Source organism: Harpia harpyja, chromosome 19 (assembly GCF_026419915.1).
Source record: "Harpia harpyja isolate bHarHar1 chromosome 19, bHarHar1 primary haplotype, whole genome shotgun sequence".
NCBI classification, from domain to species: domain Eukaryota; kingdom Metazoa; phylum Chordata; class Aves; order Accipitriformes; family Accipitridae; genus Harpia; species Harpia harpyja.
The window spans coordinates 20,008,661-20,023,819 of NC_068958.1; the positions used below are offsets into that span (position 1 = coordinate 20,008,661).

A 15,159-nucleotide genomic window follows, 5' to 3' on the forward strand; every position below is an offset into this window, starting at 1 on the left:
ACAGAAGCTGCGCTTTTTTCCCCTTTATTTCCCCAGAGCAGGAGACTTTATTTCAGCAGTGAAAATAACTGGTGATGGGTGTATTGGAATTGTTAGCTGGTTCTGGAGGGCTTTGCTTTAATTTTCATTCAGCCTTTACTTAGGCAAAATATGGGTTAAATTTCTTTGACAAAAGATTCCTGTAGTTTGGTCCAGTCTCCCAGGCATCTCTTCTGGATGAAAATGTGGTGCTGGGTGAGGCAGCAAAGACTGCCTGCTACAGACTGCCAGGCAGGTCATGGTTTCCTAGAGTAGCAGCTGAATGCAAGAAGTCTGTTGCAGTTACCAGGGAGATCAGCGTTATGTGTGTACCTGTTCACCTCTCTGTTTAGTTAAGGCATCCTCCCAGGCCTCCCTCTTCCCCTGTCACTGAGGGAGGAGGAAGGTATAAAGGAGGAATTGTGTCAGTGAGAATGGAGACATTCCTGCCAACCAATCTGAAATTACATCTCTAGCAAAAAAGTCCTGCATGTGCCATTGTCACTTGCTGGTGCCTTGGTTGTACAGAATAACAAATGTACAGAGACATTGTGTATGTATGTATATATAAAAATTTATACCTTTTTTTACTTGGATTAAGCATTTTTCATAATGAGAAAATCCCTCTCTGGGTAGGGGAAAAATGTAGAATGAAAATAGTAATTTTTATGTTCATAATAAAAGAAATTTTATCTCCTACAAGCAAAACTGGCTGAGTCCTTAAAGTTTCAGGAGTGGAAAAGCACCTGAATGGCACCTGAGTGTGTTTTCAGTGGGGCCTACAAGTGGTAGGAAGTCTTGTCCTTCCCTCTGCATCTCTTCCTTTCTCCACAGCAACACATGATAGCTGAGAAGGTTGGGAATTTTCAAAAAAATCTTTGGTTCATTAGAAGTATGTTCAGTGAGGACAAAGTGCCTTTGAAATACCGTCAGTTTTGCAACAGGTTTAGTAGGTTTCTCCAGTCGCAGGTGGAAGATGTGGTTGAGAAGGACTGCAGAATCATAGGTGCTGCTTACTTTCTTTTACGTCTTCTCTTACACATGTATTTTTCTTCTGATTAGAAAACCAAGACAGATGGAGGTGAAGTATGCAGTATCAGCCATGAATACAAAGGTGAAACCTTAAACAGCAATAAACCTCAGGTCTTAGGACAGTACAATTTCCAGTGAGTCATACCCCCTCCTTCAAAAGGTTGCACCAAAAGGGACAACTGCAAATCTGCAAGTACATCCCTTTTTGACAGCTGCAACTACAAAGCAGCCTTTTGTGGTTGGGAGGGAAGGGGCCAATGTGCCTCGAAAAGACAGGTTGCGAGCAGCTGTTGTCATGTGTGAGAGCACTCGAAGACCGAAAGTGGGAAATGGGAAGAATGCATTTTTTATAGCTGAAATTGGGCTGCAGGTGAAATTTGCTACAGAAACAGCTAAACAGACCCAGAAATTTGAAAACCTGCATTGTGACTGGTAGTTACACCGAGAATGAATGTTGCCTGCTCTTAGTTTTCCCCTGAGATTGAATCAAGCTTGTGATCAGACAGATTAAGTCTGCGTGTGAAGGTTTGTAAACATTTATAGAAATCCCTAGGGTCTGAGTTTTACATTACAGAAACAACTGATGATGAACACCAGCACCTTTCTGTTTCAGACTAAATTTATTTTCGTGGCCAGATTAATTAGCAGCATGTTGCTTGCTCCGTGCTTGAGAATATCTTCCTCATGTCGGTAGGGAAAAAGCTATTAACGCAAACGTACGTCTTGCAGGCCATCTGCTCTAACCTGTCCCAGCACAGCCTCCTTCCCGAGGATGTTTGCTGTGCGTTACTTTAATATAGTTGCTGGCTGTGCACAAAGCCATTATACTCTTTCTGAACATACCTGAGGGCAGTGCAGTACCGGTATGTACGCCCCCATGTTTCTCAGCTCTCCTCAGGCTGTGAGTGAAGCCCTGGGCCCGGCCTGAAGCATCTGTTGGAGATGAGGAGATGGTGATGAGGAGGCTGGGGAAGGCAGGTGGTGGCTGAAGGGAAGATGGTGGTATTCGCCCTCTGGGCTGAGGAGATGGGGCAGCAGCCGAGACGCCTTCTAGCTGCAGTAATTTGGCTCTGGTGCCAGGGAGGACTGGATTTTGGGGGGAGAAAGCCCCCTGTGGCAAGGGAAGTCATGTCGGGGAGGATGGCGAGATGAGGTGTTTCCATGGCGACCCAAAGAAAATGGCCGCCAGCCCCGCCTGGGCCAAGGGGTGCTGTGCGCCAGACCCAGCGGCACCCAAACACCTGCAGAGGCAGTAGACACCTTGTGTGATACCAGGTAAGCACAATTAGTGGCAAGAAATCCCTCTTTTTGAAATGGTTTTATTTGGAGAGGCTGGGTAGTGCAGATGAAGGTCTCCACAAGTGGCTGGGAAGCGGAGGCGAGGCCTGAGCTGTCCTGCTGGAAGGGGAGGACGTGTGGCGGCAGCCCTGGCTCCTCAGCTGTAGTATAAACTCAGGTAGGCCACTCGGTCCCGGTGTTTCCTGAATTCTCTGTCTATGGTCAGCTAAAAGACAACTACTATCCGTTAGATATTAGCAATGACAATTGCTTCAAAAAAGTGCAGGAAGATGTGAGATGGCGTCGAGATCCTTAACCTATTTTTTAAATCAGGTTTTCTTTTCAGCAGAGCTACATGGGGAAGTCTGTGCCCTGGTTCTCTCACTTTGTGGATGGAAACTTCCAGAGCAAATTTCTTAATAGAAGTGTTTTTTTGAAGGAGTCTAACCGTTTTTGCAAACCAGCATTTTCTGATAGAAAATCACTTTGTATCTTGTGCCTAGAAAGCCACAAACCCAGCAGGCCAGTGAGGAAAGGATGACAAAACTTAGTGCAAATGCATTGAAGTAATCATCCTTTGTCAGAAGCATTGAGCCAGGAATAACAACCCCTTATCCCTGTCCTTACCTTCTGTACCTCCATTTTTAGCATCCTCTTTGCTGGCATTGGCACTAAAGACCAGTCTGGAGAGCCAAACTTCATCGGCCAAGTGATTTTTTTGTGTAATTGCTTGTCTGCTTTGTAAGTTCCAGGTCTAAAGAAAACAGGCACAAAATACCTCATTTCTGGAGCTGGCATATGATGTTTGTAATACCAGAATTTAGCAGCCCTACCTCGATCCATGGGAGAAATGCATATTGTGGTATTCTAGTCATCATGTTAAGTTAGAGACTAAAGCAGGGGAGCTTTCTGAAGATAAAAAAGCATTACCGGGAACTCGCTTACCTATCTCCCATTTGTGTCTTAGTACTTCTCTCTGCTAGTACTCCTGCTTATTATTAAAAGTGTAAGAAAATGAGTTGCATTACCCTGGGAAAAATTCTTTATCTGAAGGCTTATCTGGAAATCGTGGTGTCTTAATGGAAAATGGAGCATAGGCAGGCTGGCATTTTCTCTCTTTCATCCAGAATGACTGGTACGTTGCTGGGCTGGGAGTCACAGTCTGCAAGAGATAAAATTTCTATATGGAAGATTTTGTTCTGCAAACCATTCCTACATGCTCTGATCAGCAGCCAGCTGGGCATTACAGACCTGCTGTTCAATGCATGCTGTGGCTACTCAGTGTAAAAATATCAGAACAAGTCAATTATGCACTCCCTACTCCTTACCCAGTGTGTCCTGTGATGTCTCTCCTAATATATTGTTATTCCAGAGAAGTTGGGCCAGAAAACACAGCGTGTTTGTTCAGGTAGTATAGCTGAGCTCCCTCCCTGATTTTGCCTCAGTACGTACATCTACATGTGTGTATATGTGATACAAAGGAATGTGTATATACAAATGCATGTGTTGATCTTGCCAGAGCTCATATGATCTGTCATCGGTCTCTAGGCTCAACACCTCCCACTAGACTATGTGTAAGGAGATCTGTAGCTACTGTATATATATTAAGTTGGAGGCAGCCCCAGCAAATATGATTGAAACTGATAGCCTGTGTTGGGAACAGCCTACATATTCTTGCAAAGCTGCAGCTCTGCCGCTTTGAAGCATGCTTTTCTTACCTGTGGCTCTGGTATGAAACGCTGGGCTGTTCTTGCTCCTATCACATAGCCTTTCTTGCTCAGTGGTTTGTTTTCCAAAGAGTATCTGAGGCTGCTTCTCTGCGATTCAAAAGCAGAAGTGTCTTACTGACATTTTTAAGAGACCACTTGCATCAGGGGAAGGGCAGAAGTACATGAGCAGCAGACGTTATTCCTTTTAATTCCTCTAATTTCTCACTAACGTAGAGCGCTAGGGCAGCTGGAGCTTTGAGTACTGGTATGTTTGGAAGGGGGGAAGAGTTTCTTTTTCTAGGTGTATGTGGAGACCTTGTCCAATGGGTTGCAGGGCAGGTGTGGGGGACTCCGCCACAGGTGTGGCGGGCCGTGGTCCTATTGCTCCTGTACTGTGTGTCTTCTGTGAAGGAAAAACTCTGAGCATGAAAACTGAACAACTTACCTCTTGACTCAGGTAACGGCCTGGCCCGAGCAAAGGGTCTCCCCTGATAGCTATCAGCTGGATTCCCAGCCTGTCTGGGGCATGGTGGAGAGGGAACATTTTCCGCTCTTGACATGACCCAAATGAGATCCGCTTCTGCACATCTGTGAGACCAGGAGAGGGAAATGCCACCAGTGGAGATGACCACTTGCTGCTTTTCTTCCTTCTTAAGTGTCTGCTGCTCTCTGCCTGAGGCCAACCATCCCCTTATCTTCCAGATGGGAATTTCCCCTGACCCTGGGTATTTGCGAGGCGTCTGCCCTTTGGATGCCTGTTCCCTCCTGCCACAAAGGCTTCTTTTTCCCCAGCCTGAGCAAAAAGCAGCCTAGCCCCAGTTGTGGGGAAGATTGTTGGGAAAGCCTGATGCCACCAGGGAGCTGTGTAAGAAGGAAAGCCCTCGTGCCCACAGCCCCCCTTGCGTGCATGCACCTTGCACAGCTCACCTCTCGGCTCCCACTCCGCTGCCATGCTGCCCTGCCAGACCGAACGCTGTGTGTGTACTCCAGTTGCTATAGACACAGAGCAGGGGGTGCTGGAGGGAATGCTGGGGATGGCAGCGCCTGAAGGGTGGAAGGCAAAGAGGAGGAGTAATAACGTCCCTGTGGATTGCACTGTGCTGGCTCCTACTCTGAGAAGCTGCTGTTCTCATGCTGTAAGTCAGTAGGGGAGAGGTCTCGGGGGAAGCAGCCTACAGGTTGTGCTGTCAGGACCCTTCTCTGTGATCTCCCTTGTGACACAGCCTGATATGCCCTGTTGTCTGCTGTCTTTTTCCCTGTACCTGGCTGTCCTGGTAGGGCAGCAAGAAACCGCTGGAAAATGTCATACTGGAATTAAGTCCAGCTTGTGGATTCAGGCCCTTCCCTGAGCACATGTGTGAGTATCATGAGAGAATTGGGGAGCATCAAAATATTAAGGGTGAGATGAGTTGAAACTGAGGATTGTTGCTTTTGCAGAACGCTTTATTTAATCATTCTTATTCTGCACAATTAGATCAGAGGGGTCTGTTCACTGTAATAGGATTGGTATCTTCATGGCCAGTTGCAGCAGGAGCAGCTGGTATCAAAGATGAAACTGTCATCACAGCTCTGCACAAAGGTTTTGCCATTAATGCAGTTGTAGAAGATGCTCTTGTTGGTTGGATCTACATAGATGCCATTGGCCTTGCCAGCACAGAATTCACTAACACCAGAGCCCCCGCTCCCACTTCCAATTCCACCTGTAGTACAGGGAGCTTCAGTGACTGGAGGACTGGGCTGAGTTGGAGGTACACACTCTGCAATAAAAGCCCAAAGGGGCTTATTTTGTGTTGACAGTCTCTCAGCCCTCCCCTCCCTTCACAGGGCCTTTAGTGGTGGGGTCAGCTATTAAAGTGTGTTACCCCAAAGTCTGGCCTAGTTCACACCAGGCCTTTGAAGCATCTGGACCCAGGTACAAGTTACAATCTCCCTCTTTTATCCCAGGGGATATAGAGTGAAGGGATCTTTCCATGGCAATTTCTAGTTGTGGCTTCCACAGAAAGTCTTTATCCACCAAGGCTCCAGAGATAAAGGTTCGCAGGTCTCTGAAGCCCTGCATCAGCACTGAGGTAGGGAGTCAGCTTCAAGAAGCACACACTACTCAAGCTACTCACTGCCCTTTTGCAGACCAAGACCCTTCTTCAGACTGGTGATCAGGGGATATTTGCCTTCCTTGCAGAAAGTGCCAGTGAAGTCATCCAGATCAAGGGCCCAACCATAGCACCTCCAAAATTGTTCTTCTTCAGTCAACCTGTTCAGTGCCAGGGTAGAAAGCCCAATTAGTCCCAGGATGTGCTACTGCAGAAGGCCTCCTGCCTTATTATTAGCACAGCCACACATCCCACCCTACCTTGATGTTGGAGCTCTTGATGTTGTCATAGCCAACCCATTCGTTGTCCTTGTAGGCACAGGGCACATCCTGGGGGGCATCTGTCCTGATTTCAGCTGGGATAGAGTTAACTGTCTTCCTAGTAGCTGGTACGGTGCTATGTTTTGAGTTCAGTATGCAAAGAATGTTGATAACACTGGTGTTTTCAGTTGTTGCTCAGTAGTGTTTAGACTAAAGTCAAGGATTTTTCAGCTTCTCATGCCCAGCCAGCGAGAAAGCTGGAGGGGCACAAGGAGTTGGCACAGGACAGCCAGGGCAGCTGACCCAAACTGGCCAAGGGCGTATCCCATACCATGGGACGTCACGCCTAGTTTAGGAACTGGGGAGTGGGGGCGGGGAATCGCCACTCGGGGACTAGCTGGGTGTTGATCAGCGGGTGGTGAGCAATTGTACTGCGCATCATTTGTACATTCCAATCCTTTCATTATTACTGTTGTCATTTTATTAATGTTATCATTATCATTATTAGTTTCTTCTTTTCTGTTCTATTAAACCGTTCTTATCTCAACCCATGAGTTTTACTTCTTTTCCCGATTTTCTCCCCCATTCCACTGGGTGGGGGGAGAGTGAGTGAGTGGCTGCGTGGTGCTTAGTTGCTGGCTGGGGTTAAACCACGACAGCATCCCAAGCCTGGGTGGCTCCAGAGTCCAGGACATTTGCAGATCTAAGGAAAAAAGGGCACAGAGGGAGAAGTTAGCAAGTGTCCTGCAAAAAAGGGCAGTCGGAATATTACATGGGTTAAAAATTCCTTTCTGGGAAGTCTGAGGAGTGTTTGTGTTGTTCTTGGTGGCTTAGGTGTGAGGGAACACCTACACCTTGTAGTAAGCCAAAACCCCAGCCTGCTTAGTGTAAGGTCCAGCTGGCCCAGGTCCTGATGTTGGTGCCCCAATAGCAGTGTCAGATGGGTTTTGGAGCAGAGAACAGATGCTGAATAATGGGGCAGGACCTGAGAGGGTACATTCTGGTTCTTCAGGCCGTTGAAGGATTTGTAAAGGGTCTCGTCGTTCCATTCGTAAGTTGTGATCTCATTGTTGGACATCCCAGCAAAGGCATATAGCAGGTGAGTGCACAGGCATGGGTCAATGTTGTCTGGCATGAAACTTCTCAGGCCAGGACTATACTGGGCCCAGCTGGTGAAGTAACATGACAGCACAGACGCAGTGCCTGCACAGAAATAGAGGAGATGTGGTCGGGAGAGAAAGGAGCAGAGAGGACATGTCTCTGAAATGCAGAAGGACCAGGTACCTAGCTGCATGAGGCCATGTTACTTCTATAACCATCCTTCAAGTCACACAGGAAAGGGAACAGTGCCCTGGGCTGCACTTAGGAGTTAGTAACTGCATGGGGCGGATCTAATAAAAAATGATTGGGCTGTGTTTCCTTGCAGGGTAAAGAGTTAAGAGATAGTGAAGTAGGGTTGGTTATCCCTCTCAGAACTGGCTCTCCAAGGATAATAATGGATTTCTTTCCTTCCTAGTTTGTTTCAGTAGATGAGTAAGTCTAGGAGCCTCTTGCACCCTTAAACTCATGAATCAGGGTGGTCCTGAGTGCTGGGTCTCTTGCCCAAACTCAATCTTTCTCCTTTGCTGCCAAGTGAGGAAGAACAGAGGCAGAAGCGATCTCTGGTGAAGTGCCTGGAAGGTGGAAGGCTCTTTGCATGTTTGCTGTGCTGCCTGTTTGACCCGCCTTTGAAAGCTTCTGGAAAGACTAAGCTAGTGGCTGTGCTCATGCTTCATTCAAGCTGAGCAGGAAGGGGCTGCTAAGAGGAAGCTTGTGTGAAACCAAGCAACATATTTGCACTTTAGATTGAGCATGCTATGCTTCATCAAGCTTTTGACTTCAGAGACACCATTACTGTGTGCCTGCCTGCCTCTCCTTCCTCCCCCTTGGCTTGTAAAAGAATTCACTAGTAAGTCTGTTCCAGTTGCCTGCATGTGCCATAACCGAGAAAGGTTTGGTAGAGTTGGTTTTGGGGTAGAAAGCACATACCCATCTAGGCATTCAGGAGGAGGACCAGACCTTTAAAGAAAAAAGTGTGGGATTAGTGTTAGAACTGAGAAATAAGGTAATGCCTGAACTAGCAGAAACTGTCTGGTACGTATCCTGTAATGCAGACAATAAAATTGGTTCTATCAGTGGGCCTATTTTTGCTCCTCTTCATGAGGATCTGTCTGAACCCAACATAACCTGTCTCCCAGGTCACAATTCATTCTGATTGAAGGGGACACACAAAGGAGCTCATGGTCATTAACGACGCAATGTTCTGCTGCTGCTTTCAGCCAGGGTTAGGCAACAGGTGATCTTGGTGCATATAAGCATGGCTGAAATAGCAGAAGCCTTTTGGAATATACTCTGCTATGGAGACAGTAATAGCCTTTCTATCAGAATGACCAGTTTTCCTTCCTCAGAGTGTCACTTTCTTGGTCCAAGATAATTTTTCAATTTAATAAACAATTAAATCAGGAATTTTCATATCTAAAGAAAAAGAAATCAACTCCAAAATTAGTGCAAAATATAAACATCCCCAAAGTAACTGCCATATATTTGCCTTTGACAGAAGAGAGTGTGCTGCATTTTTAATCCCCCAAAGTCTCCTGTATAGCCACCCAGTATAACAGTGAAAGAGCCACAAATACTTATAAAGGTAGAGAACTAAGTTTTGAAGCAGGACTTAGCAGTAAGCAAAGTGAGCTTGGCCATCTTTGACCAGGACTGATCTGGTGCAGACCATCTCCCACTTTTATACGCTTCTCTCATTTCATGCCACTCTTGTATCAACAAAGATGGACAAACATTATGAAACTTGGTAAAGATCAGTATCACAAAAAAATGATACCAGTAAAATAGGCCTTAACACTCCAGCTGGAGGCACCACTATTATCAGTCTGTGCCATGTCGTGGTGCTGCAAGAGTAGACGAAGAACAAGATTAGGTGGCTTTTATTCTTAGAAATTTTGTTTACAGCAACAGGCTTTGTGTCAACAGTGGCAATTACGCAGTGATAGATGGCTGGTGTTCAATCTTGCGTTGTCAGTGTGTCTGCCCAGAGGTGGTAGGCACTGCCAAACCACAGGTGGTTTACATGGGTTTTGTCTCCTTGGCTGGGGCAGTCAGCGAGACAGGACTGAGTAGGACTTAGGCTCACAGCAGTGGGCTTTTTGGGGGACACAGGAATTGGGCTCACTTGCTGTAGGCAAACTGTCTGTCAGGATCCAGGGGGCTTTGTGATCTGAGCTCTCTCTTGCCCACACCATCTGAGGTGGTGTCACTTCATGGAAGGGGAGAGAGTTTCCTGGTGTCCCATCAGGAAAGGAAAACCCACTCAACTTCTGCCAAATCATTCTCCCACTTGTGAAAATAATTTTCTTTAGGGACAAGCATTATTTCTTGCAGGTCAAGCTCTAGAAGAGAGAGCCCAGGGACAGAGCATCATGCAGGTTGCATTTCCTCCCGCACTTATTCCCTCCTCTTTTTGATCAGCTGTTTCCCACACTGAGAGACCTCTGTGTTGCCAAGCGTTCATGTCTTGCCTTAGCTTTCTGTGATGCTCCATAGGGAGAAATTACCCCAATCTCTTTTATTCTGTATGACTTTGTCTCATTTTGTTGTTTTCAGGATGCAATGTCTTCTAAGCATACCTGAATGGAATTTTTTAAAAGGCAGTTAGAGGTGCTGAAAATGACGTTTTTAAGTCAGAAGATTCTGTCTGCACGCTCAGGGCTACTGCAAATGGTGGAGTAAGACACAGTGGGCACATGGCCAGTTGCTCTGCACTGAGTTGTTCTTTAATACCTGTTTAGATGATGTGAAGGTGGATTTCTAGTAGGTCTCCCAGACCTGGTTGAATGGGAGCGTGTAAAATGTCCTCAAAGTAGCCCATGTCACATGCTGGCACTGAAGCCACTGACCTGCCATTAAAGTTCATTAGACTTCTAGATTTTGTGTATGGAGTGGATGAAATACAGTGAATGATGAAAGAGGTTTGTCAGAGTCAGGCATGGTGCTTGCACAGCCTTGCACTCATCTCCTGTTAGATGTGTCTGACAACTGACTCTCAGCAAACTCTCTAAAAACTGCTGTTTTCCCCAAAGACCTTAGCCATCCTGGCCTTGCTAACCTCAGTGGACATGAGCCATTGCTTTACAGAGGTTGTTTTGTTCTCCTTGCCCTTGCTATGGAGGTTAGGCAGGTCACTGTGGAAGGCTAAACTGGGGAGAAATGTAAAGGTCAATGCAATGGCACCGTGTATTTTGGAGTGCCCTATCCTAACCCTTATCTGGATGCAGAGGTACAGGTATTGGTCTCCTGGTACAGGGTGATTGGAGCTGAGAGCTGATACAGGCATTTGTGCTGATGGCAGCATTACAAGAGCAAAGGTTCATGTTAGCAATGCAGAGACATATATTAGGTAGATGGGCCCTTGGCTAGGTATATGCAAGATCCGGCTTTGGATTTCCATGTGAAGCAAGGCTGCTTCTTATCACATTGGCAATGCAAAGATACTGTTGAGCTAGTATAAATGTATTCTGGATTTATTTTTTGGATGTGAGAAGCTATGTGATTTTGTCCATAAAAACCTGGGGAGAGCTATGCCTGTTTTGGGCTGTTGATCTGATGTTCCTCATTGCAGGCAGACACCTTATTACCGCCAAGGAGACAATCTGTTGCCAGTATGTTTTTTCTTAGTGTGACATGGTGTTCTTGGAAATTCCTTGGGAATTTTCCTATGGGAATTTACCCCAGATATGTCTGCCTATATGTATATATGTATAGCCTATGTTGGGAGCAGCAGGGAGAAGCAATATTTCTTGGAGTACTACAGATTACTATAGGAGCAAGTATGGGCATTGCTATCTTCTATGTTTGCAGACTTTTTTCTCTTTAATGGTCATTACTTTTCTAGCTCTGGAGCATTTTTCTCTCATCTCTTTTCACAAATTGTTAATATGAACAGTAGGAAGCTATTCAGAATTGTGGGAAGTCCATTGAAGCTAGTTTGCTGAAAGTTTCTGAGGAGGAAAGGGGTAATGTTTGGAGGGAAGACAGAGAGGTAACCTCTTTCTGCCAGCTTGCTAAATTTTTCCTTCATCTCTTGGGAGAGTCATTTCATCCTGTGCTTAAATTCTCTTTAATGGGCTGGAAAAAAACAGCTGTGCATGATGGGAAACACGATGATTAACTTTTTAGTGTGAAGCACTTCAAGGGTGTTAAATATGATCTGGCACTATGGTAAAATATGATAAACTCTTTCTTTCAAACCTATGCTCTATACTTGGCTGGGTAGTGCTTTCTGATATGCTCCAAGAGGTCTGTATGGGAACCTCATTTCCTTATGAGCTAGAAGGGTTGAATCTCCTGAGAAATCAGCATGCTCTCTCTCACTTAGCATGCAGTACAGCCTTGTTTGATAATAGCAGCATTAGTTTTCATCTCTTTCATTTTTATCAGCTAGCCTCATAAAAAACTCTCACTCCCAAAGAATCATCTAATTCCATGAATTAAACAAAGGAAGAAATTGAGTTAAAGGAAGAAGTTTCCCTGCACATGCAGCTTCTCGATTTGCAATTAAGTGCACCTTGAAAGCACTGCAGGAGGCAAAAAAAAAAGTATTAGCATGTAGTTTTAACTAAGGAGATCATCTTCCTCCTGCTTTACAAGAATCTTGTAGTCAGTGGCTGGGTACTATCAGCAATTAAAATATCCAACAGTAGGTGTCAATGTTGCTTGCTCTTCCCAACCGTGTAGCTGGAGCGCTTTTCTAGCAGTCTTCTGGTAACATTTCAAGAAGAAATGTGCTTGCAGGCCAGAAAGTTTAGTTGCTGCTCCTCTTTGTTTAATCACAAATAGAAATCTGAGATTAACTGGTCATTTTTGCACTTTCAAATAGAAACGGAATGCTTCATTCTTGCTATACAAAAATAACCAGGATAAAGGATAAACTTTGTTCAGTTCATTTCTCCAGAGCTGTATAACCTACATAAGACATGACTATCTTAGAGTGAAAGAGGAGCTGTTAAAGACATCTGTCCAAAAACTAGCCTAACCTTGCAACATGTCAGGATGCCTATTAAGACATTAGTCATTTTGTTGATATGCCCAGGAATTGCATCCCCTATGGAAGAGCATCCCAGTGCCTTGGCAGGGTACTGATAAATCTATATTTTTGGCTATCTCAAATGTTTAAGTCACCTGCTTATATCTCTAACAAAGAATTTAGGCTCAGTTTCTGTCTCTTCCACCTTTCCTTACCAGCATATTGCAGGGGAAAATGGGCTTGAGTAGTCAGTTTAAAGATAGAAACTTTATTTCGCTTGGTCCATGTTATGTGTGTGCAGTCTCTGCAATATGCCTAGTTTTATTCAAGTGGCTTTGAGTGAGGCAGGCCTAAATTGTGTGTGGCCTTGGCATATGTCCCTTATTAATCTGCTAGGAAAAGGAGATTTCGAGCCACCTCTGATGTGTTTATGGTTTCCAAACCTTTCTTTTCTATTGGGCACTTTTTTGCTGTGGAGAAAACCCTGTTTTTCACACTGGCAAAACATGAGACAAAGCAGTCACACCAGATTATTCTCTCCAATGATAAATGTTACATCCTGACAGCAGTTCAGCAGGTTCTCCTAACAACTGCCTGGTTTTGCTGAAAGCTCTATATACTTGATAAGCATTTTATCATGAAGATCAGAGCAATCTTATCTAATCTTATCCTTCCTGGCAAACTACATCTAAATGCAGCCATCTCCATCCTGGATGCAGTAAGCAGCTTCAGACTCCTACCCAACGCTTGATCCTTTTGGAGTTCAGCTCATGCTCCAGGGCCTGTAAAAGAGAATGTACTTCTGATGCCATCACACGTCAATGGCCTATGCCATGGCCCTGCCTAAACTGTGCTGTGTCAAATATCAAACTTTTGGGAGCAGCAAAAAGCAAGCAGAACAAAATTAACAAACCCTTTGTACATAAATGCCTGCAGCAAGAGGTAACCCTTTATTTTCACTTCACTAAAAGTGAGAAAGCTTTTCTGCCATGATCAGGACAGCTTGACTCAATGGTGGTTTTATTTCTTACAAGGTCTTAGCTTTTACCTTGCCATCTTGGCAAAAGTTTACCTGCTTGACTTGGCTTAAAATCTAAGGGAGGAATATCAACAAATCACTGACTGCTACTTTGAGTTGTGTTGCTTCCAGTGACCTGTCTGGGAGGTGCTGGGAGATAACCAGTTCTCCTCCTCTTCCTTTGGTTTCTGCTTTAGACAGAGGAATGGTGGAGTTTCTTCCTTTCAAAAGCGGGTGAAAGGTATCAGGAGTCTGGTCATCCTGGACCTAAGGGAATGACTGGGAACATCTTTATCTCAGCGTTAATGTTCTACATATCCAGAGGTTGGAGTTGAGTTGGAGGCGGGGGAAGGAATAGACTCTGCAAGCTGAATCTCAATTAGAGATGCATGAAGCATGTTAAGAGAGACCTATCTGGGTCTCCTATCAAGAGCTTTGTTGATATTGCTGGTCTCTCAGTAGCCTAACAGCTTTTAATAGCTGAGCTCTATTTGGGGGCTGCTGATCTTCTTGGAAAACTGTCCCACTCTGTTCAGGGGTCTGACAAAGAATTAAGAAAATATGGCCACAGTGTCAGTGGCCAAACATGTGAAAATCTGTCTCTACATCCAGTTGGGTATGTATACACTCGCTTAAGTTACTGCCCCTATAATCCAATGCCTGTAAATGGAGTCCTGAAAAAGGATCTCTCCCACCTCCAAGTCACGTAACCCTTAGACGCGTCCTTCACTGTGCAGCACACAGAGCTGATGGTGGCTGGTGTAATAGTATCTGCGCAAAGAGGAGGTAGCTGGAACGCCTATGGGTCTGGCATCTGCTCAGCTGCCTGACTGAGAGCTTTGAGAGTGATTTGGGAGCTGTCCTGGTCTGAATCCCTTTCTGTTCTTCTAAACAGATCATCTTGTATAGCTGAAAGACTCGTGTAACTGCTGCCATGAGAACCATCCTGTGGGAAGCCCAGGCTGAAGAGCCAGCACCGCTACCTGCAGTGTAACATGGTCTATCCAGGAGCGCAGGATGCACAGGAAATGTCTGGCATCTGTTCTTGTTCAGATTCATGGCAAGAAGTTAGGAGCTTTAAAGCTCCTCAGATTCCCTCCTCCAAAAGATAATTACACCATGTAGGTCTTGGGCGAGGACTTCGTGCAGACGGGCGTTAAGGGCACTTTGCCTATACAGGACAGCCAGGACAGACTCATATCTCTTTGATTCTTATGACACCAGTTCATTTGTTTCAAGGTCTCTATTTTTAAGCCTGCTTTCCGCAGTACTAACTCCTTGTTACAAAGGCTGGATCTATTCTGCTTCACACCATCTTCCTCTGGCATTTGATTTCCCTTCTCTCCACAGCTCATTGAGTGGAACTAAAGAACTGCCGATTTTCAGATACCAACCATTCCCTGCCTCCTGGGGGAAATTCTTGCCTTCTGCATGTACATTCCCAGAAATATCATCTCTGACTCACTCTGATTACAAAATGCTGCAGCCATTTCCCCAGCTACTTCTACAGAGTGTCATCATTTATTCACCTTTTGTCCCCAGGTATAGTTTATAAGGACTTAGAAGAGTTCTTTTCATGAGGAATTTGATGCAGTACTGTAATCGCCCATTGCATATTCTTTCCTTACAGCACATCTTTCATCTTTCCTTATTCTCTGTTGGCACTAAACTGCTATAATTA

General features: G+C 45.2%; 2 protein-coding genes across 2 annotated transcripts; both read right to left on the reverse strand.

The window, feature by feature from the left end:
• Positions 1-2,175: 2,175 nt before the first annotated feature.
• PIFO (primary cilia formation) lies at positions 2,176-4,989 on the reverse strand. Its single transcript, XM_052815682.1, has 6 exons — positions 4,965-4,989; positions 4,483-4,625; positions 4,047-4,145; positions 3,357-3,490; positions 2,956-3,082; positions 2,176-2,554 (listed from the first exon to the last, which is right to left on the reverse strand). The coding sequence occupies exons 1-6, from the start codon at positions 4,987-4,989 to the stop codon at positions 2,486-2,488; spliced, it is 597 nt and encodes a 198-aa protein (XP_052671642.1). The 3' UTR covers positions 2,176-2,485.
• Positions 4,990-5,548: 559 nt separating this feature from the next.
• Positions 5,549-9,126, reverse strand: CHIA (chitinase acidic). Its single transcript, XM_052814494.1, is given in 9 exon segments — positions 5,549-5,794; positions 6,152-6,253; positions 6,256-6,282; positions 6,378-6,456; positions 7,039-7,090; positions 7,240-7,340; positions 7,385-7,590; positions 8,416-8,447; positions 9,104-9,126. Coding segments are annotated over 9 exon segments (867 nt in total). The 3' UTR covers position 5,549.
• Between the last annotated feature and the right edge of the window lie 6,033 nt (positions 9,127-15,159).